This window comes from Oryzias latipes, chromosome 3 (assembly GCF_053564925.1).
Source record: "Oryzias latipes strain Hd-rR chromosome 3, Olatipes_Hd-rR_3.1".
Lineage (NCBI taxonomy): Eukaryota > Metazoa > Chordata > Actinopteri > Beloniformes > Adrianichthyidae > Oryzias > Oryzias latipes.
The window spans coordinates 23,655,160-23,677,630 of NC_136239.1; the positions used below are offsets into that span (position 1 = coordinate 23,655,160).

The 22,471-nt window shown below is 41.4% G+C and overlaps 2 protein-coding genes across 9 annotated transcripts in view; one reads left to right on the forward strand and one right to left on the reverse strand.

The window, feature by feature from the left end:
* The window catches only part of mrvi1 (murine retrovirus integration site 1 homolog), a 32,734-nt gene extending 21,998 nt beyond the window's left edge, over positions 1-10,736 (reverse strand). Inside the window, exons 1-19 of one of the 8 annotated variants that reach the window (XM_023953464.2) lie at positions 9,591-10,736; positions 9,148-9,350; positions 8,526-8,696; positions 8,125-8,168; positions 7,910-8,029; positions 7,532-7,709; positions 7,057-7,115; positions 6,927-6,978; positions 6,692-6,850; positions 5,613-5,730; positions 5,478-5,528; positions 5,314-5,391; positions 5,182-5,238; positions 5,035-5,094; positions 4,821-4,876; positions 2,291-2,384; positions 2,087-2,218; positions 1,918-1,997; positions 970-1,660 (exon numbers count right to left, since the gene is read on the reverse strand). In XM_023953464.2, the coding sequence (XP_023809232.2) occupies positions 970-1,660; positions 1,918-1,997; positions 2,087-2,218; positions 2,291-2,384; positions 4,821-4,876; positions 5,035-5,094; positions 5,182-5,238; positions 5,314-5,391; positions 5,478-5,528; positions 5,613-5,730; positions 6,692-6,850; positions 6,927-6,978; positions 7,057-7,115; positions 7,532-7,709; positions 7,910-8,029; positions 8,125-8,143 (2,004 nt within the window). In that variant the 5' untranslated portion in view covers positions 8,144-8,168; positions 8,526-8,696; positions 9,148-9,350; positions 9,591-10,736. Of the gene's footprint in view, positions 1-969; positions 1,661-1,917; positions 1,998-2,086; positions 2,219-2,290; positions 2,385-4,820; positions 4,877-5,034; positions 5,095-5,181; positions 5,239-5,313; positions 5,392-5,477; positions 5,529-5,612; positions 5,731-6,691; positions 6,851-6,926; positions 6,979-7,056; positions 7,116-7,531; positions 7,710-7,909; positions 8,030-8,124; positions 8,202-8,525; positions 8,697-9,147; positions 9,369-9,590 lie in introns of those variants that run through there. The other 7 variants (XM_078944461.1, XM_078944460.1, XM_078944463.1 and 4 more) reach the window with 7 other exon arrangements.
* A 3,502-nt stretch (positions 10,737-14,238) lies between these two features.
* On the forward strand, positions 14,239-21,420 carry ctr9 (CTR9 component of Paf1/RNA polymerase II complex). Its single transcript, XM_004066999.5, has 23 exons — positions 14,239-14,418; positions 15,429-15,527; positions 15,766-16,005; positions 16,092-16,209; positions 16,293-16,382; positions 16,549-16,805; positions 16,900-17,007; positions 17,084-17,320; positions 17,442-17,660; positions 17,896-18,079; positions 18,174-18,262; positions 18,341-18,526; positions 18,803-18,890; positions 18,963-19,111; positions 19,204-19,320; positions 19,402-19,547; positions 19,621-19,692; positions 19,775-19,910; positions 19,997-20,149; positions 20,233-20,378; positions 20,454-20,550; positions 20,671-20,783; positions 20,855-21,420. The coding sequence occupies exons 1-23, from the start codon at positions 14,374-14,376 to the stop codon at positions 21,198-21,200; spliced, it is 3,435 nt and encodes a 1,144-aa protein (XP_004067047.1). The 5' UTR covers positions 14,239-14,373; the 3' UTR covers positions 21,201-21,420.
* Positions 21,421-22,471: the final 1,051 nt, after the last annotated feature.

Consider the following 22,471-nt stretch of genomic DNA (forward strand, 5'->3'; position numbering starts at 1 on the left):
TAAAAAAACAAACAAAAATAATAACAAAGAGAAGTTATTGGAAATTATTGGGAGCTGTCAAAAGTTTTTGTAAGCTGGTAAAAATTCATTCAACTCTAAACATTTAACCATACATGTATCTGATTTGCACTATGACAATTTTTCATCCTTTTCTACATGTAAAGCTACATTTACACCGCCTTTGCAACAAGCAGCCACTTAAAAGTCAATGCATGTAAATTCGTGTTTTGGGTTACTGCAGTCAAAGCTCTTATGTTCACGCATAGCTACGCAAGTTTCCATGTCCGTTTTCGAGCTCAAAGCACAAAACATGCGGCCATTGATTGAACACGCATTGAAAGTTAAACCAGGTCAAAAATGGAACTATCAGGAACCTGGATTTGGTAGTCACAAATGGATGGCATATCTTTTAATTCACAGAAGTCCCAACCGTTTGAAAACTGGTCATGAAAGAGAAACTAATCATTGTGGTTTGTGTCCAGAATGAAATAGATGATACTAAATCTTTCATATATCATAATAGAGCTGTGAAAGAAAAGGTCTATAGTAAGATTTGCACCGCTTCAACATTTTGCACCAGGCCTCTTCCAAGTGTAGGTGGCGGACATGTGCTTGTAAACAGAAGAAGAAGAAGAAGAAGCCCCTCCTTGCTCTTCCAGTGTGAACACCACGGGGCTAAATGTGCATTCAATAACCTGCATTTAGTGCGTTCTTGAACAAGTATAGCTTGCCATGTGTGTCCGCAGCTAAACATCTTAAATCAGGAGGAGACTTTATAGTCTCTACGTTCAAATTGTAAAATTACATGCCAGAGGATTCTGGATATATATGATGACAGCAACGCTAACTTTTAAATGGTATAATATTATAATTGATTTTTGCATTTGTAACACTTTTTTAACTTTTGTGTTTTACACAAGCTTTAGTTGAATAAACATAAAAACAAGTGCAGTTTTTCAAGAAGCAGACCTGAGTGGGAATCTTTTCATTGACCCAGGCCTCCAGCGTTTTCAGCTCCTTGTCAGTACTGGCTGCTTGGCCCACAGCCTCCTGGACTCTCTGTGTGATGCTTTCCATCTTCTGCCTTACCTGGCTCACCCTCTGCTCACCTTGTCGCACCAGCTCAGCTGTCTCCAAAGCGCTGCTGACCATCGCCTCCATCCTCTTGAGCGTAGCCAAGAAGCTGTCTGTGGCCTCCTGCATCTGCGATTGTTCTCGTTCTGAGGTTGGGATCTCCAGGGGCTCCACCCTCTGATCCTTTACCACCTTCTCCACTGCCAGACTTGCTTCTTGTCTCTTTGTGTTTTTCTCCTGTTTGCCTAGAGATCTGCTGGAGTTCTTTTGCTCACTACACTCTGGTCCAGATCTGTGAGGGGTTCCCAGGTGACAGTCCTCCTCTCCTGTATCACTGACGATCTGCTCAGATTGCAAGAGCCTTGCTTTTGCCTCACGCCGCTCCTCGATGGACATGGTTTCCTCGGCTTCCTTGCTCTCCACCTTCTGGAGTCTGCACCAGTGTACTGCAGCCACCTCCTTGTCCTCTTGGATCCGACTCTGAATCTCAGGCTGGATTTGCTTTTGCTCCCTCTCACAAATGCTCAGGGTCTCATCCACCTTCTCCCCTTTCTCCTCCCACGCACGCTTGTGCAGCCCCTGCAGCCTGAAACCAGCACCACAATGTTATAAACATCTCTTTTACACACTGTCATGTCACCAATGGGCACTAAAACTGCACTTATCTCTCATCGAGCATTCCTCAAAGAAGATAGTTACTCTTATGGAATTGATATGTCCATAAATACTATGTCAGAGCCAGACATCCTTTTTATTTGTTGAACTTCTCAGAACAGAGACTAACATCAACCAAGTCTTTTCTGTTACCATAACAGGAGAAAGGGAGGTTAAAAAAGGGCATACGCGCTGACAAGCTGCTGTTTGATGTTCGCCTGTGACTGGTGGCACTGAAGAAAAGGCCTCGCCTCCACGGCTGCTGAATCCTGTGTGTGAAAGTGCAGACATGTCCATTCACACACATCACTCTATGCAATCGTCATCATTCTCCACTCCTAATGCCCTCTCTTTTCACCCTATCAGGACATCTGCTGTTGTGAAAACACACTTGTCCTTCTCTATGGATCTGGCGGATGATGTTCTGAAAGCCATCGCCGTGCGCCTGGAGAGACAGCACGCTTCTGTCGTCCAGAACTGAGCGATGGAGCTAGAGATGAAGGAAGTGGAAGACCGTGAACGTGAGAACAAAGATATTTGAGAGAAAACAAGCCGTGCTAACCTGCAGTGTGTCCTGCAGCTCACTCTGCAAAGAGCGCTGGTTTGGAGGATCAACGTAGAAGTCTCCATGGGGTGTAATGCAGTGTCTGTCGTACCTTGAACAGACACACGGTTTTAAGCAGAATACCCTGAATCTCACTTTGACCATCTGCACTATTTTAACTCTCTGTAAATCATATAGTCACGACTGCAGAAATGTTAAACAGGTTTAAAAATTATGCGTCCATAACTGATGGGCATCTAAGTTAATAAATGAAAACGACTGAAAAAAACAAAACAAATAGCTCTAAAAATCTGTTACCAAACAAACAAAAAAATCCTGAAGCAAATCATATTTCTATAAAAACACAAAGCAAATATAAAAGACCCCACAAACACAGTTATCAATGAAAAAAAATGTAGTTTTACTGAAATAAAAAAATATTTAACTAAATATAATTGACATTCTTATAGGATGTACTCCTTTTTTTACAGTACAGTCTTCTGAGCAGATGTTAAGTGGTTTGGAAGCCAAGAGAGAAGTAAAACTATGAATGTATGAAAATGTCAAAACAACTCTTTGATCCCTCAAATCAGCGTTTCTTTACAACAGTCTTTGAAGCTTGAAGAGTTATTCCATTTCCATAAAAGTACACTAACAACCCAATGTGGGACATTTAAAGAATGATATACAGTAAAACAAGTTTTCGTAAAATGCTTTGTGGTTTCTAAGAAACTAATAACCCAATCAACTGCCAATTAGACTCCTAACAAAACAACTAAGACAGTAGTATGAAGAATATATGTTCCCCTCATCTCTGTATGATTTACTTACGATGACTGCGTTCAATTGTTACAGACACTTTTTATGACCCTGGTTATGTGTGGGAGAAACTTCTTACCTCTGAAATATGTGATGAATTGGCTTAGAAGATATGAACCATCACTGAAGGATAAATGATTGCAGATTTTTGGATAAAAGTTCTGAGTTATGTTTTGCTTTTTCAAGTTTAAAGCACAACAATCCACATGTGTTGCCAAAAAGATGTTTAGATTATATTTTGATGTTCACTTAGTCGCTGAAACCTCTGCAGAGCTGCACAGATGAACCCTCACATGTTAGAGTGATAAGCAGCTGGTTAAAATCCCAGCTTGGCTCTTTCTGTGTTAGGTTTGCATGCTCTCTTCATGTAGGTTTTTTTAGGGAAAACCAAAGACAAATAAGCTGCAAGAGGGAGCGTGAGCCCCAGGAGCAGCTTTGAAAGCAACTCAAAGCAATGTTTTACAGCAACATGTCCCTTTTGCTGTAACAAAGTAGTGTGTGACATTTCCGTTTGTTATAGTTTTTAAATAATTTACTTATACATGTTTAGTAACTGTTGTTATACAGCTAACTTATTGGCCAAAATTTTATAAAAATGTCTGAACCAAATCAAAAATGTGTTTGTGGAGCCATTTTAAAGAAAGAAAAAATAAGCGTTTGGCTGTATTCTTAGAGTTTATATTTAAATTATGTTCAACTTCAACAGCTGTTGTGTTCAAAGCAACTTAAAAGAAATACAAGACATATGTAATGCATCACAACTCTGAAAAAGTTATTATAGGATAAGTGGTTACTTGTGAATGACAGTAAAAAAAAAGTCATCTGTAAATTCTTACAGCTAAAAAGAAATGAACATTACTACCAGGGACAGACATGACAAACCTGTACCTTTTGAAAGAAAGCAAACTTTAGCTCTAGTGTACACATGCAACTCTGACAAGGAAGAAGTGTGTGCAGAAAGTAAGCAGATGACTGCTGAAAACCATTACAATATTTGACTTAATAAAAAAAATGTTTTTGTTCCACAATACAAAAAGACAATCACCAGTCAAAAATGATTTCACTTTTTTTAACACAAGCCAACTCTCATAGCTTTTTTCTTTTACACACTAAAGGTTTATTATGACTATTATATCAATGTAAGGCTGTTATTTCTGGAATAATTAGATAGAAATGGCACAAAAAAAACTGTCAACAATCTGAAACTTCTCGTGTGTATGTATGTATGTGTATCTGTGAAGGGAGTTTGTGTGGCCTTTGAACTATTTCTGGTGCTTAACTGCTTTTATAATTCAAAAATGACTCAAAAGACAATCTTTCTACCTCAGTGGTGTCCATAAACATAAACAAAAACAAAAACAAAGCATCAGTTTTTCTAATGACAGAGTCACTTTAGAAAAAGCCACAAAGTTTCAAGTTGGAAACATTTAAAGTATTTTCTCTACAACTAAAAATGGAAGTGGGTGACTTTTTACCCACAAGACAACACGAGGGTTGACATACACGTAGATTTCTTTTAAGGGGACAAAATTTCTGCAAATCTTGAATCTAATTTAAAAAGAAAAAAATAACCATCAATTAATTTATACAAATATTTGTTTTTTGTTAAAATGAAATGTAATTAAATACATAATTTGTTCCATTAACTCACCACTATGACTTGACACTGAACGGACGACAACTTGGACAAATCAAAATGATGAGATGGGACTTCTATTGCCTAAAATACCTCAGAAGAAGTTGTTGTGAGTGATCCAGTAACCTCCTCAGCTCAGCCTGTAGACTCTGCAACCCAACACACAGCCTCCGTTTTTAAAATACAACTTTTGTTTGGTTGTTTTACTTTAAGATAAAAAAAGTAACAAAATTGTAACTAAGGTAATTCATAATTAAACAAGAGGCCTTTTGCTCATTTTTTTTGGTCTCTTTCTTTTCAAACATACCTTGATCATTTTGTGGTTCTCCACGTGAGAGTTCTTCATCTTGTCCATGATTATGTCCTTCTGAATAGAATCGTTTCAAAGCAAAGTCAAAGAAAATGCATCTACATCTTACGAAGACATTTTTCCCACAATTGCTCCCAAACTGACCTTTGTTATCTCTCTGCCCTTCAGCATCAGCATGAAGAAAGTTTCTTCGAGTTTGTTCTGCAAAAAGAAAGTGTTCAACCCAGAAATCAGAGCTGTATTTCTGAGACGTACAGACCAAAGTTTCACACGAACCCTCAGCTCTGAGTTGACCTTCTTCAGTTTGTTCAGGTCATCCTCAGCTCTTGTCTTTTCAGAAATGAGCTTTTCATTCTGTCGATGATAAAAAGAAAAAATCTTACTATTTAAACAAAGGGCACCATCTTTACTTTTTCAAAGAGAAGAAGGTTGGAGACTACCTTGTCTTCAAGCCTTTTAACGTGAACTTTAAGAGATTTAACATCGTTGCTCTAAAACCCAAACCAGAAAAAAGATCCGTGTGAAAAATAAAATCCTGTTTTAAAGATAATGTCTGAGGCGTGTCTTTGATGTACCAGTTTGGAGAAGCTGCGCTGGGTTTGGCCAGCTCTCTCCTGGGTCTCTCTTAAAATCTGCTGGGTCTCCTCCAGTTCGTCTGTGAGATATCTCACTGCCTGCGTTGACCGCTGAGCGCTATTCAACACACACAGAAACATCTTCATGTAGGCACAACAATGTATGCAATTACCTGTATTTAAAAACAGGAGGATTAGTCTGTGTTTAAAAATTGTAAACTCATAAATCCAGAGTTTCCCTTGATCCGTTTTATGCATTTTTTTTATTCTGCAGCTACAATATCAAGTTTTTCCCTGAATGCACTTACATTAGTGAAGATAGGATTACACACAGAGCCAAAGCAGCATTTATGGGGATTGTGATAAGAATAACCATTCGTTTTCTTCTTTGTCTCTACTTTTTTTAATTTGCTTCCCTCCTTCCTGAGACTTTTGTTGCACTCCTTGCCTTTTCTCCTGCTTCTTTAAGAAGACCACTTTTCACCAAAAACGGTGCACATTGCAAAATGTCTTTGCTTCAGCAGAAGAAACAGGAAACAAACATAAACATTTTTATGCTGTGTTGTTTTTTTCAGCACAACAGTTTTTATTTTAAAAAGTTTAAATCACCTGGCTCATTTTGGTAAAATGGTAAATGGCGTAAAATTATATAGTCCTTTTCTACCTACAAGGCCTTAAGCGTTTTACAGTCACAGACCCATTCACCCAGTCACACACACATTCACGGACTGGTGGCGGCTCCGTTGCCGAACGCTGGCGCCAACCTACCACCAGAGGCAAGGTGGGGTTCAGTGTCTTTTTTTTTTTTTTTTTTTGGGGGGGGTTCAGTGTCTTGCCCAAGGACACTTCGACACATGGCCGTGCAAGGCGGGAATAGAACCTGCAATCTTACGATCATCTTACCGCCCTACCGCTGCACCACGGCAGCCCGCAATTTCACAAAGTGCTCCTTGTGGCATCTCAGATATAACTTCTTGACAGGTCCTTTAAATGTATTTGTTTCTCTAAAACTGGATCCTATTACTTTGAAGTTTTAAAGGGAAAGTTTAACATTAGAAATCTGGTGAATAGTCTTTCACCTGTCCAATTGTGCCTGCAGCTCAGTGACTTCCTCACTGAGCTGCAGGTTCTCGTCTTCGCACTGAGTCACCATCATCAACAGGCTGCTCTTCTGCTTGTTCATCTGCTGGTGAGCTTGCTTCAGTTCAGCCACAGCGCTGCACAGGTCCTGTTCATCACTGACAGCAAAGAAACTGTTAACTCTGATGAAGACAATGCACTCATTATAGGTGGAAAACAAGAAAACCAACCAACCGGAAACACTCCACTGAATGTGCTTTGCTTTTAGTTAATGATGAATCCAGCCCTAAGAGGACACCAGATGTAGTTATATATTCTAATTTGTGATGAAAACATTTGTCTGAACCAAATAAAGTTGGCTTACTAATCACAGGCATTTTAGATGAGTCAGGCCAAGACCGACTACTGGCTCCTATATCGAAGCTGAAGGAAATGAAAGTCTGCAATTACTCTCGTTGATAACACACATTGTTGAAATAATGACACAAAAAATCACAAAAAAAAATTAATTTAAGTGCAAATGTAGATTACCATCAGTTACTGTGGGTTTCAATGCATTTGAATAGTCAGAAAAAATATATTTTCTTACTTAAATTTGAATGCACACATATAAAAGTAACAAATGTTAACACAACTGAAATGACAAAAGTCTTTGTACAAATCAATAGAATCCATATTGATTTGCTGTCAGACAGAGCTATTAAGTTTATTTGTCTGAAAGGGAGTGGGAAAAGCATATTTATATAATCACACACTGAGATAAGACACACTTGGTTAAATCCAACAAAATATTTAGATGATACAACATATGTAATCATAAAACATATCCTGTGTTTTACCTGTTGTGACTGCACTGTGCAATCCATTCCGTCATGGTGGAGTGAAACGTCTCTCTGCTCACCTTTGGGTCCTGGTGGTCCGGGTCAAGCAGGACTCGGAGGGCAGAAAGTTTTTCCTGCTCTGCACTCTCTGCTATCAGGCTCTGCAGGTGTTGTATGATGGCAGAGGCCAACACTTCTTGAAGAAGTGATGAAAATAATCAAGTCATTTAACATACATCAGACTAAATACATATAATTTCTAGATATATAAATAACAAAATACGTTAGCACTTTTTGAAGTGCATAAAAAAGACAAAGTGTTGCAGAAACTGCTAAAGAAAATGGAGAACATCTCTAAGAAAAAACTACCGGTAAGCTGAACATAGGGCCAGGCACCTGAGTTGTTGGTTTTACAGGTGTCATACATGATGTCAAGGAGTTCATGCTCAGAGAATCCATTTGTGTCTTTATTGTCCTCAAGCACATCCTCTGCCATACAGCCTGAAGACTCCCAGACTTTAAATCATGACACAGACAAACATTAGTTCACAATCTTGTCTAGATGAAGAGAGGTGAGAGTCACACAGTTCTTACAGGCCACCGTATCTTACCATCACGGCCACCCGACATTCTGTTTTGTATCCTCTAAAGCTCCCTGTAAAAAATCTTCTGGTTAACTGTCAAATTCCTAAATGACAAGATATTCAATCATGTGAACAAAGGTTTAGCAATAAAATTGGTCAGATAATTTTATTAGCAAATATATGAAGATGCACAATCAGAACAGACAACTGTCAATATTTGATTTGGGAACGAATTGTAGTTTGGCTGTTAACCTTGTAGAAGCATAGCCTCAGTGAAGCTTAAATTACATTTCTATTTTATAATTTCAAATATAAGAAACGTCAAATTTGATTTGTGTGTGAAACACAACTTAGTATATAAGCTTCACTCAGAAGAAAAATAGAAAAAAAAGATACAACTTAGGAAATAAAGAAATTTCAATACCTACCGTTTAGTTGATATGGTTCTTCAAAGATGGGCATTTACTAAGATGCTACATGTGATTAGGAACATGTGTGTGTATGTTGCTACTGCTTCACATCAAAACCAGCTGACATCCTCCTGCCCAGTTCTGCCAGCCTCCTGGCTCCTTCTCCCTCCTTTCAAAACACTTCAGATGCTGTCAAGCACATCACATGCAGTTCAGTTTATTCAGTTCAATTAAAAGGAAGCCAAATGTAATCCCTTCAGTATGTAGAAAATGAAGACATGATTTACTGAACAAACCATTAATCTGCTGTAAGGTTAGTCATTTGATTGCATTGTAGCCTACAATTCAATCCAATTCAATTTTATTTATATAGCCCAATATTACAATAATAGTCGTCTCAATGGGCTTCATACTGGTAATAAAGTAAACATAAAGTCATAAGGAACAACCATAGAATTCAATAGGAAAATTCTAAACTAAACTTACTAAACAGACTAAACTAAACTGGGCATCCTTGCCCTTAGACTCTCCTTTGCAGTAAGGAAAAGCTACTAATAAAAGAATCGTGGATAAAAAAAAGGAGAAACCTCAGGGATGTCCACAGACAGGCAATGTACCAGAACTCTTAGAGAAGAATTACCTTATCTAACTCTACAACTACATGTTTAAATAGTCCAGCAGATGGGCTTCATCCAGATAGAGTTGGGGGACGGTTGGGGGAGTGAGAGGCAGGACCCAAAGCCAAGTGTACGATCAGGAGCAGGGACGAGGTACACGGTCAGGTACAGGAGCACAGACGAGCCAACTGGAATCTGGAATCTGGAAGACACATCTGGGGGCACTCTAGATAATTTACAGGAAACTGTGCAGTTTCCAGCAATTTCTTGTATTGAGCACATTATATATCTTTATTTGCTTTTTAAATTTGTTTTCATTTAGCTTTTTTTCTTTATACCTAGATTAGGAACGTATTTTGGAATAAAGACGTCAAAGGATCTGTTAGTTTTTGCAGTTGAAATGTTAGCAATACCATTGAGTTTACATTGGTTAAAATAGAATAGAGTTGCTGATGGAGTAACTTACTCAGATTCATTATCAGCAGTTATGTCTTTAAAATCTTTTTCTTCCTTTAGCACAGGGGTCGGGAACCTATGGCTATGCCTATTGCAAGAATCCACAGACTTATTGGACTTTAAAAATGTTGAAATTACATCAAATGCACACATTCACTTGTATATTTAGTTTTAAACATATTGTCGCGGACTGAGTTTAACTTGGCTGTTGGGCCGCGTTAAAAGTTCTGGAGTTCATGGAACGCATCGTTCAAGCAGAGATCTGATTGGCCCTCAGTTCTGTCGCTCAGCCTGTTGTTAGGGAGTTTGGACCAATGGGGTTCAGCCATGGGCCGAATAAGGAAATGGGAGGGCTGGAGCAGGACGGGGGAATATAAAGTTGGGAGAAGCGCTCTCGTCTCGGCGAGAGAGATTCAGGAGTTGCTGAATTGATTGTACGGCGTTTGTTGTGGTCTACAGTAACCAGAATAAAGAACCCTAAAAGAGGTTAAGTCTCCGTGCCTTAGTGTGGGAAAGGGACACTACATTATTGTATGGCTCTTTCGAAATTACATTTAAAAATATGTGGCGTTTATGGCTCTCCTGGCCAAAAAGGTTCCCGACCCCTGCTTTAGCAGGTAAAATCTAATGTATGAGATTTATGAGAGTCTGTTCAAATTGGAGAATTAAAGTCCAGTATCAGATTTATGTGGGTACCAGCACATATGGGGGTCCAGGGAAATGAAATAGCTGAATTTCTGGCAAAGCGGGCGTTGAAACGGGGTGTGGAGATAGATTTTCCGTTTGAAAGAACAGAAGTTAGGACAATTATTAGGAGGTGTACGGAAGACTGGCGGAAACAACGGGAATGGGAGGGGAAAGGACAACATCTATTCAGTAAACAAGACATGGTAGGGAAATGTATGAAGCTTAGATCAAACATCAGAGAACTAATTATGATATATTGCACTGTTATTGATGATGGGACACGTGGCTTTAAATAATATACTACATTTACTGGGGAAACATCCCACTGGTCTGTGAGATTTCAGGGAATTGAAGAATCAGTGGAGCACATTTTGTGTCATTGTGAATTGTTTGGGGAAGAAAGACAGCAGCTGGAGGATGGAGTGTGGTTGCTAGAGAGAGAGGGGTTGAGTTTAAGGAGGCTTTTGGGAGGGGACAAAGCTATTTTTAATAAAGTTATTGGTTTTTTGAGGAGAACTGGACTGCTGAGAAGGATATATATATATATATATATATATATATATATATATATATATATATATATATATATATATATATATATATATATATATATATATATATATATATATATATATCTTCTTCTTCTTTCTCTTTCGGCTTTTCCCATCAGGGGTCGCCACAGCGAATCATCCTTTTCCACCTCACTCTATCATGGACATCTTCTACCCTAACATTAGCCAACTTCATGTCCTCTGTTAAGACATCCATGTATCTCCTCTTTGGCCGTCCTCTCGCCCTCCTGCCAGGCAGCTCCATCTCCAACATCCTTCTACCAATATATCCACTATCCCTCCTCTGAACATGTCCAAACCATCTCAGTCTGGCTTCTCTGACTTTGTCCCTAACACAGGCAACATGAGCCGTCCCTCTGATGTACTCGTTCCTTATCCTGTCTAACCTGGTCACTCCTAAGGAGAACCTCAACATCTTCATCTCCGCTACCTCCATCTCAGCCTCTTGTCTCGGTCTCACTGCTACCGTCTCTAACCCATAGAGCAGAGCTGGTCTCACCACTGTCTTGTACACCTTTCCTTTGAGTCTTGCTGGCACTCTTCTGTCACACAACACTCCTGACACTTTCCTCCACCCGCTCCAACCTGCCTGCACTCGCCTCTTCACCTCTTTTCCACACTCCCCATCACACTGAACTGTTGACCCCAAGTACTTAAACTCCTGCACCTTCTTCACCTCAGCCCCCTGTAACCTAACGCTTCTACCTTGATCCCTCTCGTTCAGACACATGTATTCTGTCTTACTACGACTGACCTTCATACCTCTTCTTTCCAGAGCAAACCTCCACCTCTCTAGCTGTTCCTCCACCTGCTCTCTACTCTCACTGCAAATTACAATGTCATCCGCAAACATCATTGTCCAGGGAGATTCCTGTCTTACCTCGTCTGTCAGCCTGTCCATCAGCATAGCAAACAAAAAAGGACTCAAAGCTGATCCTTGGTGTAGTCCCACCTCCACCTTGAACTCCTCTGTCTGACCTACAGCACATCTCACCACCGTCATACTTCTCTCATACATGTCCTGAACTACTCTGACATACTTCTCTGCCACTCCAGACGACCTCATACAGTACCACAGCTCCTCCCTCGGCACCCTGTCATACGCCTTCTCTAAATCTACGAACACACAATGCAGCTCCTTCTGACCTTCTCTGTACTTTTCCATCAACATTCTCAAAGCAAAAATGGCATCAGTGGTGCTCTTACGGGGCATGAAACCATACTGCTGCTCACAAATCTCCACCTTCTTCCTAAGCCTGGCTTCCACTACTCTTTCCCACAGCTTCATTGTGTGGCTCATCAACTTTATTCCTCTATAGTTGCTGCAGTTCTGCGTGTCACCCTTGTTCTTAAAGATCGGGACCAGAACGCTTCTCCTCCATTCCTCAGGCATCTTCTCACTCTCTAAAATCCTATTGAACAACCTCGTTAGAAATTCCACTGCTGTCTCTCCTAAGCACTTCCATACCTCCACAGGTACGTCATCAGGACCAACGGCCTTTCCGCTCTTCATCCTTTTCAGAGCCTTCCTAACCTCATCCTTTCCAATCTCTGCTACTTCCTGCTCCACAACAACCACATCTTCCTCCCTTCTTTCCCTGTCATTTTCCTCGTTCATCAGCTCCTCAAAATACTCCTTCCATCTTTTCTGTACACTCTCCTGGGTTGTTAGCACCTTTCCATCTCTGTCCTTAATCACCCTTATCTGTTGCACGTCCTTCCCATCTCTGTCTCTCTGTCTGGCTAGCCTGTACAAGTCCTTTTCTCCTTCCTTTGTGTCTAACCTGTCATATAGCTCATCGTAAGCTTTCTGTTTGGCCTTTGCCACCTCTCTCTTCACTCTACGCTGCGCTTCCTTGTACTCCTGTCTACCTTCCTCAGTCCTTTCTACATCCCACTTCCTTTTAGCCAACCTCTTCCTCTGGACGCATTCCTGTACTTCCTCATTCCACCACCAAGTCTCTTTACCGTCTTTCCTCTTTCCAGATGACACACCTAGCACCTTCCTACCTGTTTCCCTGATAATTTCTGCTGTAGTTTCCCAGTCATCTGGAAGCTCATCCTGACCACCCAGGACCTGTCTCAACTTCTGCCTAAATTCCTCACAAGTTTCTTCATTCTGTAGCTTCCACCACTTGGTCTTCTTTTCTGTTTTCCCTCTCTTCTTCTTCCTGACCTCCAGAGTCATCTTACACACCACCATGCGGTGCTGTCTGGCTACACTCTCTCCTACCACCACTTTGCAGTCAATAACCTCTCTCAAATGACCTCGTCTACATAGGATGTAGTCCACCTGAGTACTCCTACCTCCACTTCTGTATGTCACTCTATGTTCCTCTCTCTTCTGGAAGTAAGTGTTGACTACAGCCATTTCCATCCTCTTCGCAAAGTCCACCACCATCTGTCCCTCCAGATTCCTTTCCTTCACACCAAACCTGCCCATCACCTCCTCATCACCTCTGTTGCCCTCACCAACATGTCCATTAAAGTCTGCTCCAATAACAACTCTCTCTCCTCTGGGGATACTCTCTATGACCTCATCCAACTCACTCCAGAATCTCTCCTTCACTTCTAACTCACAGCCAACCTGTGGCGCATACCCACTGACTACATTCACCATCACCCCTTCAATTTCTAACTTTAGGCTCATCATCCTGTCTGAGACTCTTTTCACCTCTAGAACACTGTTTACAAACTCCCCCTTCAGAATCACTCCTACCCCGTTTCTCTTCCTATCAACACCATGATAGAACAGTTTGTATCCTCCTCCAATACTACGTGCCTTGCTGCCCTTCCACCTTGTCTCCTGCACACACAGTACATCTAGCTTCCTTCTCTCCATCATGTCTGCCAGCTCTCTGCCTTTCCCTGTCATTGTGCCAACGTTAAGAGTCCCTATTCTCAAACCTATGTTCCTGCCTTTTCCCTTCTCTCTCTGGCCACGGACCCTTCTGCCTCCCCTCTTTCTTCGACCAACAGTAGTCAAATTTCCACCGACACCCTGTAGGTTAACAGCATCGGTGGCGGTCGTTGTTAACCCGGGCCTCGACCGATCCGGTATGTGTAAAGTGTTGTGGATGATTCGCATGGTTATTTTGGCAATTTTTACGCCGGATGCCCTTCCTGACGCAACCCTCTCTATTTATCCGGGCTTGGGACCGGCACAGAGGCAACTGGCTTGCAACCCCTGCGGCTAGATTATATATATATATATATATATATATATATATATATATATATATATATATATATATATATATATATATATATATATATATATATATATATATATATATATATATATATATATATATATTTTTTTTTTTAGTTAGTCCCCCACTCCGACCCTTACTCCAACACAGCAGGTGGCGGTATTGCAGAAGAAGAAGTCTGTTATTCCAGCCGGATTGAATTTTCAGTTACACAGTCTGTTGCTTGCTGGGGCACCAAATAGCAAGCAGCAGACAACGGGCTAGATTTTTGTAGTCTTTTTTAAAAATCTATCTTGAGAAGGATCTACCCTTCAAAGCCAAGATGTCTCGAGGCTCAATAGAGATCCCATTGAGGGACACGGATGAGGTGAAAGTCATAGTTGCAAATTGTTTTGATTGATGTTTGGAAGCGAACCTCGCTGCGATGCTAGTTTCTTATGCTAACAGCAGCTAGCAAGCGCTAATTGTGACATTTCGTCTTACAGATAAGAGTAATGTAAACAGTTGTGACGCTTTGGTTGGTTTAAATGTTTACCCAGTAAAATGCAATTAAAACTAAATATAGGCAACATGTAAAACAGTTGTGTGGGAAAGGGAACTATCTTAATTTAACGTATTCCCCCCCTGTTTGGGAAACAGAAGCTAACGTTTACAGAAATTGGACTACATAGTTTCTGCATTACATACATCAACAGTTATATTGAGATCTAAAGAATGTCATTTAAATCACGACTTTGACGCTGTAGGCTATATGGCTAATTTTATAAAACCAGAAGTAAACAAATAAACATGGAATACCTTCTTGAACTCTGTTTGCACTACTTATTCTGTTTATTGTTCTGACCATTGTGTCATTTTAAATTTTGCTTACTGTTGTTCATTTTTTCTATTCTTAAGTGTTTTATGTTGCACATTAGCACTGCAGCAAATTCCAATTCTGTGAAACTGCCCTGTTCACTGAAAATGGCAATAAAGAATCCTTGAATTCTAACACACTCACATAAAAAAAGGAACTTAGTGTTCTTAGTCAGAGGCTTCTTTGGGAAAGGAATCATTGCAACTTCTAATTTTTCTTTAGAGCCTTGATGAAATATTTTCGATTTTTAAGCTTCAGTCTGTGGTCACGTGAACTTTGAAAAGTAATTCTTATGAACTGAGGCCTGTAAACCACACGATTATCAGAGTTCTGAAGTGCATTCAGATTTGGTGATTACAGATGAGTTATTTCTGGTATTAAACGAACAGACTTGCAACTTCAAACATGATCTAAGTCGCATTATAACTGCTGATATTTATTTACTGCCACTCATACTCTAAATAAAGATTAAGTCAGATTTTCGTCTGTCCTGAAGAAATAAACTTTGTTGTGCCCTGCAGGTCATTGAGCTCGACTTTGACCAGCTTCCTGAGGGAGACGAGGTCATCAGCATCTTGAAGCAGGAACATACACAGCTGCACATCTGGATTGCTTTGGCAGTGAGTATTTCAAATAATAAAACATTGATTGAAATTACTTTTGTTTTTCTTGTAAATTCAACTAGAATTTCCCGATAGTACTCTCTTGAGATATTAGATCAACAGATCATAAAATAAATGACTTCCTAAAAATGTCATTGTAATCACTGCAAACTAAGTTTTTGTAAAGAGAACATATTATCTGATAAATATCATGAAGTCCCCTTTATACCCTCTGAATCGATGCTTTTCTCCTCAGTTGGAGTATTACAAACAGGGCAAGACAGAAGATTTTGTGAAGCTTCTAGAAGCCGCACGTATTGATGGAAACCTCGACTACAGAGACCATGAAAAGGACCAGATGACCTGCTTAGACACCCTGGCTGCTTATTATGTTCAGCAAGCACGTAAAGAGAAAAACAAAGATGCCAAAAAAGAGCTCATCACCCAGGCCACTCTGCTCTATACCATGGCGGACAAAATCATCATGTACGACCAGGTACGGCAGATGTTTCGTAGCAGGCAGTAGTGAAATAAAGCTGCTTTGGCTTTATTGAAAACGCACCGTATTGTTGACTCGTTTAGAACCATTTGTTGGGAAGAGCTTGTTTCTGCCTGCTGGAAGGAGACAAGATGGACCAGGCTGATGCTCAGTTCCACTTTGTCCTTAACCAGTCTACAAACAACATCCCCGCTTTGCTCGGTACGATGAGTTTCGGAGAAAACTTTCTCAGCTCTTGCCGCCGCGATCAGTTTAAAATAATAATTGCCTTTGTTTTTCAATAGGAAAGGCCTGCATCTCATTCAATAAAAAGGACTACAGAGGAGCACTGGCATACTACAAAAAGGCTTTACGCACAAATCCTGGCTGCCCAGGTAAAATGTGTTGCACACTATAGAAGTGCTGCTGCTGAAAATGTTTCCATTCTGTTATTTGGTTCAAATTTTTGGTATTTTGGTTTAAGACAAAACCTAATAACATTTTAGTTAATTTGTGTCATGTCTGATTGTCTTTTTTCTTTTTTTTTTAATCCATGTGTAGCTGAGGTAAGGCTGGGGATGGGCCATTGCTTTGTCAAGCTCAACAAACTGGAGAAAGCTCGTTTGGCGTTCAGTCGCGCCCTGGAGCTGAATTCAAAGTGTGTGGGAGCGCTCGTTGGTTTGGCGGTTTTGGAGCTCAACAACAAAGAGGCAGACTCCATAAAGAACGGAGTCCAGCTCCTGTCACGGGCCTACACCATCGACCCCAGCAACCCTATGGTGCTTAACCACCTCGCCAACCACTTCTTCTTCAAAAAGGTAACCCCTTGGTTTCCCTTAGCTGTTCAGTAATAATAAGAATGTCTGACTTTGGCTGCATTTTCATAATTTGTGCTTGTATGTTTACTGCTAGGATTACAGAAAAGTGCAGCATCTGGCACTTCACGCTTTTCACAACACGGAAGTCGAGGCCATGCAGGCTGAGAGCTGTTATCAGCTAGCCCGCTCCTTTCACGTCCAGGTAAGTAACTCTTTTTAAACCTATTTAGGTTTCATTAAATTCAGTATATATCATGTTTGGTTTGTCTCATCTTTAGGAGGACTACGACCAGGCCTTCCAGTATTACTACCAGGCCACTCAGTTTGCTTCAACTACCTTTGTGTTGCCCTTCTTTGGTCTGGGTCAGATGTACGTTTATCGACGAGACAAAGAAAACGCAGCACAGTGCTTTGAGAAAGTTCTGAAGGCCTATCCGAACAACTACGAAACCATGAAAATCCTGGGGTCCCTCTATGCAACGTCTGATGATCAAGACAAGAGGGATATTGCAAAAGTGGGTTTGTTATGGATTCATTTTGTCCCATGGCAGGGAAAATTCCCTCTTAAAAAACGTTCACGTTATTTTTTAGTTTTAAACTTTCAAATGTTAGACGGATGCCTTTTTGGTTGTTCAGGGTCACCTCAAAAAGGTAACAGAGCAGTACCCAGATGATGTGGAGGCGTGGATTGAGCTCGCCCAGATCTTGGAGCAGACTGACATCCAGGGCGCTCTGTCTGCTTACGGCACAGCCACTCGCATCCTGCAGGAGACGGTGCAGGCCGACGTTCCCCCCGAAATTCTCAACAACCTGGGCGCTCTGCACTTTAGACTGGGGAACCTGGGAGAAGCCAAGGTAAGAGAAAAGCAACTTTTGCTTGTTATTGGCACTTTTCAAGTGATACTTTTTTTATTCATTATTTAAAGTATGTGTATTTAAATGTGAAAAATATCGCGAAAACATTTTTCAAGACCATCTTGTTGATTCTGCAGCCTGGAGCACAGAAAGAGTACAAAATTAATTAATCAATGTGGGGTTAAGCAGAGTTTGTGGTGCTATCTCAGTGCTGGTTGTTTCTTGTTCTTTATAGAAATACTTCCTTGCATCCTTGGAGAGAGCCAAAGCTGAAGGGGAGCATGATGAGCATTATTACAATGCCATTTCTGTGACCACTTCCTACAATCTGGCCCGTTTGTATGAGGCGATGTGTGAATTCCACGAAGCTGAGAAACTCTACAAAAACATCCTCCGGGAGCATCCCAATTATGTGGACTGTAAGCACCAAACTTAAAGTATTAAGAAATGGAAATTTCTTTCCTTTCTTCTATAATTAACCCTTTTCTTAAAAATTAACCTGTCAAATTTCAGGTTATTTGCGTCTTGGAGCAATGGCTCGTGACAAAGGGAACTTCTACGAGGCCTCTGATTGGTTCAAAGAAGCCCTGCAGATCAATCAGGTACGAACATTAAGCGTTAGAGCATTGACGAGAAATATCGAGTATAAACCACATCTTTTTGTTTGTTCTGTAATGCAGGATCACCCGGATGCCTGGTCCTTAATCGGGAATCTTCACTTGGCAAAACAAGAGTGGGGGCCGGGCCAAAAAAAGTTTGAGAGGATTCTGAAGCAGCCGTCCACCCAGAACGACACCTACTCCATGCTTGCTCTGGGAAACGTGTGGCTTCAGACCCTGCACCAGCCGACGAGGGACCGGGAAAAGGTGCAGCCGCCGTCAGTCAGCCAGCCCACCGTGAAACAGGAAAAAAGTTTCACTACATTTACAAACGAGTGAAAGTGGTTACAAAAGGCTCTTACTAATTAATGTTATTGAAAACACAAATAAGGTTTTTTTTTTGTTTTAGGTTATACAAAGTTGGAACAGTTTGTTTCAAATAGAGCACAACTTCTCAGCAGTAATAAGAGTGGAAGTCAATAGTTTTCTCTGTGTTTCAGTGGAGAACAAAGCCTCAAATTAGTCTCACTTGTGTCTGAGCAGGAAAAAAGACATCAGGATCGAGCCCTGGCAATATACAAGCAAGTCCTACGAAATGATGCGAAGAATCTTCATGCTGCTAACGGAATTGGTATGTTAAGGCTTTATTTCCTTATTGTTCTCTTCTTTTAAACTCCTCTTAAACATGAAACTGCTGGTTCAGGTGCCGTCCTTGCCCATAAGGGTTATTTCCGGGAGGCTCGTGACGTGTTTGCTCAGGTGAGGGAGGCCACGGCCGACATCAGCGATGTCTGGCTTAACCTGGCTCACATTTACGTAGAGCAGAAGCAATACATCAGCGCCGTGCAAATGGTAAGGGCTTCACAAATGTGGGTGGGGAGAAAAAAATGTTCAAAAGTTTGGGTGTTCCAACTTTTTTTTTAAATCTAAACTCTGCTTTTCAGTATGAGAACTGCTTGAAGAAATTTTACAAGTATCAGAACACAGAGGTTCTGCTTTACCTGGCTAGAGCCTTGTTCAAATGCGGAAAGCTCCAAGAGTGCAAGCAGATTCTGCTGAAGGTAACATGGAGGCAAACTCACATCTGTGCTCTGGGATGTCGGAGGAAGATGAGCGTAACTTTCTGACGTGTTCTCATCAAGGCCCGCCATGTGGCTCCCAGTGATACGGTGTTGATGTTCAATGTGGCGTTGGTCCTTCAGAGACTGGCCACTCTGGTGCTGAAAGATGAGAAGAGCAACCTGAAGGCTGTACTCAGTGCGGTGAAAGAGCTTGAACTGGCTCACAGGTATTTGATTTTCCTGCTTTCACCCTGCTGGAGATGTATTTTTTTCCTCTTACCTTTATTCTTCTTCAAACAGGTATTTCAGTTATCTCAGCAAGACTGGAGACAAGATGAGGTTTGATCTCGCCCTCGCTGCGTCTGAGGCTAGGTATGACTATATTACAATATTGTTTTCCCTCCTTATAAATGTCCTAACCTGGCATAACTTTGGATGTGTTATTGGAATCCAGGCAGTGCTCGGATCTGCTGAGTCAGGCCCAGTATCACGTGGCGAGAGCCAGAAAGCAGGATGAGGAGGAGAAGGAGCTCCGAGCCAAACAAGAACAGGAGAGGGACCTGCTCCGCCAACAGCTGTTAAAACAACAGGTCCTTCAAATGTTGTGCACACAAATAGGATTTTTGAACAAAGTCAAGTATCCAAGTCTCATAAACGTTTCTCAAATTACATCAAGGAGGAAAAGCGAAACAAAGAGGCAGAGGAGCAGAAGAAGCTCCTTGAACAGAGAGCTTTGTTCGTGGAGAAAACCAAAAACCTGCTCAGCTTTGCAGACGTTCCAAAAGATGTGGCGAAGGAGAAGAAGAAGGGAGGAGGTGGCAGCGGACGTGTGAGTATTTACGCCGACTGCACACTGAGCACAGCAAGCCTCAGTTCCTCACTAAAAACCGTTCTTCTTGGTTGATCTTTAAGCGCAAGAAAGGAGACATAGATGACTTTGTAAACGATGACTCCGATGAAGATTTGCCCTTGAAGAGGAAGAAGAAGAGGAAGGAAAGTGGCAGCGGCAGTGAACAGGAGGACAATGAAGATGGAGAAAGGAAAAAGAAGAAGAGGAGGTAAGTCTGTTGTATGTCTCTGACTGCTTGGCAAGAAGATGATAGTAGAGGCTTAAATGCTTTGCTGTATTCCAGACCCCCCAAAGGCGGAGATGATAGCGATGAAGAAGAAGGCGCACCTCGACCTAAAAAGCAGCGCAAACATCAAGGAGGACGAAAGAAGATGGAAAAGGTCTTTTCCTGGCTTTGCCTTGTTCTTCCCTTCATTTAAATATCTTTAAATGTCTGTGTGAATGTTCCTTTTGTGATTTTTAGTTTTTTATATTTTGGTGTGTGATGTTTCTCATTGCAGCTTCAGCCTGAGCGCATGCCACCGTCTCTTAAGGGAAAGATCAAGTCCAAGGCCATCATCTCTTCCTCTGAGTCTTCTTCAGACGAGGATGGACTGAAGATAGCAGAAGACAGGTAAAGAGTCATAGATGGCATTTAATAAGGGGTTAGAACCACGTCATGTTAAGTGCTCACTCTTCCCGCAGACAACAAAGAGACAGCGGTTCAGGCTCCGACGACGAGGGCAGTAGCCACAGGAAACGCATCATGTCCGACAGCGAGGCAGGAAGCCCTCAGCGGTCTGCAGGCTCGGAGGACGACGAGTCCGGCAGTGACCGTCCAGTGAAGAGAAGGGTGCTGCGGCAGTCTGACTCGGAAGCGTCGGACAATGAGAGCAAGAAGAGCCGGTCGGGATCAGACGATGAGTCGAGGGCCGGCTCACCTGCTGCAGCTTCAGACGGAGCATCTGAGGCGGGATCAGATAATGAGGGCTCCCCACGCCACTCTGACAACGACTCAAAGCAGGAGGGGTCCAACGAAGACAGTGACTAAAGACTCAAAACTAAGATCTGGATTGTTATTTCCCATCAAGATCAAACGTGCATTTATGTTAAAGTTTAGGTAGTTACATATTCCCCACTGGAAATATATATTTTCTTTTTGATGAAACTGTTTTTGGATCATGAAAAAACAGAAAATGGAGAAAATTCGGAGGAATTAAAGTGCTGTAGATCTGTTTAATCAGGTCAAAATAAAAGCTTTTGGTTTGTTATGTATTTGACACGTTACTTAGTGTAAGAAACCAAGACAGTATTTAGTCAGCCACCAATTGTGCAAGTTCTCCCACTTAAAAAGACAAGAGGCCTGTAATTCTCACTGACATAGGTAAGCAGGTTGGTGTGAAGAAATCCACTCTGAAAATGGAAGACATACAAGACCACTGAAAGCCTCCCTCCATCTGAGGCTCCCTGAAAGATCTCACTCTGTGAGGTCAAAATGAACACAAGAATGGTGAGAAAAAATCCCACATCCACGTGGCGGGACGTAGTGACTGACCTGCAGAGAGCTGGGACCAAAGTAACAAAGGCTACTATCCGTAACACACTACACCACCAGGGACTCAAATCCTGCAGTGCCAGGTGTGTCCCCTTGCTAGAGAGCATTTGGATGATCCAAAAGAAGATTAACCCTTCTGCTATTAGCACAGAATTTCTATACTTAACAGCATCTAAAACTGACTTTTTAAAATTAAGCCACCATAAAGTGTTTTTGGTGCCGTCCGTAATTAACCCTTGTGTTATCCTAGGCACTTGAACATTGGGAGTTGGGTCATCTAGACCCACTAGACAGTGCTCTGAACCTTTTTTCTTCAGTGGTTTGTGATCTTCACTGGTGTCCATGGATTACATGAAATCTTTCTACCTTTATCCACCTTTGTCATGGTAGGGAGAACACCTCAATGTAAGGGTGGGGTCATCTAAGATAGCACAAGGGTTAAGAGAATGTCAGATGAAACCACAAAACTTTTTGGTAAGAACTCTACAAATCATGTTTGAAGGAGAACCCCAAACCTACTGTGATGCATGGGGGTGGAAACATGCTTTGGGGCTGTTTTTCAGCAAAGGGTCTAGGACGACTGAATGAATGGGGCCTTGCATTGTCCGATTTTGAGCGAGAACCTCCTTCCATCAGCAAGGGCATTGAAGATGAAAGATGACTGGGTTTTTCTGCATGACAGCGATCCCAAACACACTGACCAGGTAATGGAGGAGTGGCTTCATAAACATTTCAAGGTCCTGAAATGGCCTAGCCAGTCTCCTGAT